Source organism: Austrofundulus limnaeus, unplaced genomic scaffold (genome assembly GCF_001266775.1).
Source record: "Austrofundulus limnaeus strain Quisiro unplaced genomic scaffold, Austrofundulus_limnaeus-1.0 Scaffold300, whole genome shotgun sequence".
NCBI lineage: Eukaryota > Metazoa > Chordata > Actinopteri > Cyprinodontiformes > Rivulidae > Austrofundulus > Austrofundulus limnaeus.
Genome location: NW_013952702.1, coordinates 215,730 through 217,086, shown reverse-complemented (window position 1 = coordinate 217,086; position 1,357 = coordinate 215,730). Strand labels below are relative to the sequence as shown.

The window sequence follows — 1,357 nt, the reverse complement described above, 5'->3', positions numbered from 1 at the left end:
ACTCACCTTCCTCTGTTTGTGGTGGTGGTGCTGCTTCTCCTGCGGCGGAGAGTCGCAGCGACCTCTGGAGTGACYGAAGGAGCTTCCTGCATTTTCACTGGAGCGCAGCTTCTTCTGCTGCTCAGAGCAAAAACAAGAGACTTAACAAGCTGTTTTTACAGAAGCTTCAGCTGTGAGATTAAAAACAAGACGCAGGAGTTCTGAGACGATGAGGAGGAGGAGGAGAAACGTGATGGGAGGGAGGGGGAGGAMAACAAGGAGGAAGATGATGGGAACGATGAGGTAATCGTTCAATTAAAAGTTAACTTTTACCTGTAAAAACTGATTCATTAAATTATTTATATGAAATCAAATCAACACCTGGTTTCTTCCAGGTTTGTTAAAGAAAAATCAAATATTTTCATTTTGTTACCATCTTGTTGTAGTGGTGTTTGCAGTAGCCGCAGTATTTCACGTTGTCAGCTTCTGGTCCCTCTTCCTCACAGAGCAGACCGGCCATCTGAGCACTGAGCAAACAGGTCGGAGTCAGCTTTACAAACAAACAAACAAACAAACAAACAAACAAACAACACCCCAGGGACAGTTTCATATCGACCACAAAACTGAGTCAAATTTCTGAACAAACTCAGGGACGTTCACCTGTCCTCCAGGACAAACCAAACGTTTGACGAAGACAGATGGACAACAGCTAAATTTATTTATTTTAGTGATTTTTATCTAAGAGTTTATTACTAAAACGTTGCTGGACAGCATTACAGTCCAACCATGTGTGGAGCTTTGTCTTCTCATACTTCTAGCTAGCCAATTATTAATTTTAGCTTGTTGCTAGCATTTTCATTTACATTTAGCTTTTAGTGACACTAAAAGCTAAATTCAATTTAAGTAACTAAAAGTTTCTTTTTGCTTTTAGCTAGCATTTTGTTATTTTAGCTTTTAGCTAGTGCCTTGYTTATTTTAACTAATGCACTGATTTAATAAAAAGGCTAGTATTTTGTCACCTTTAGTGTCTAGCTAACCTTTAGCTACTTTAAATTTCTTACTAGCCTTCTAATACTTTCAGCTAAACTTTTTTTTATCATTTTAGCTAGATTATTCCTGCTTTAATACTTTTTCTTCCATAGCTTCTAGCTAGCATTTTGCTACTTTTACCTAACCTGCTGACACTTTTAGCTTCAAGMTAGCCTTTAGCTACTTTTAGCTAACCCCTGGCTATTTTAATCTTCTAACTATCCTTTTATTACTTTTAATTTCTTACAAGCCTTCTGATACTAATCTTTTTCTCACATTTTAGTCAGAGTATTCCAGCTTAAGTTAGACTTTTCTTCCATAGCTTTTAGCTAACCTTTTGCTACTTTTA

General features: G+C 37.4%; 1 protein-coding gene across 1 annotated transcript in view; it reads right to left on the bottom strand.

Moving 5' to 3' along the window:
- LOC106526919 (MLLT6, PHD finger containing) overlaps positions 1–1,357 on the bottom strand; it is a gene marked incomplete in the record, with an annotated part of 27,789 nt that overhangs the window by 17,077 nt on the left and 9,355 nt on the right. The window contains 2 exon segments of the mRNA XM_014021645.1: positions 7–117; positions 413–506. Coding sequence (XP_013877099.1) covers positions 7–117; positions 413–506 — 205 coding nt within the window.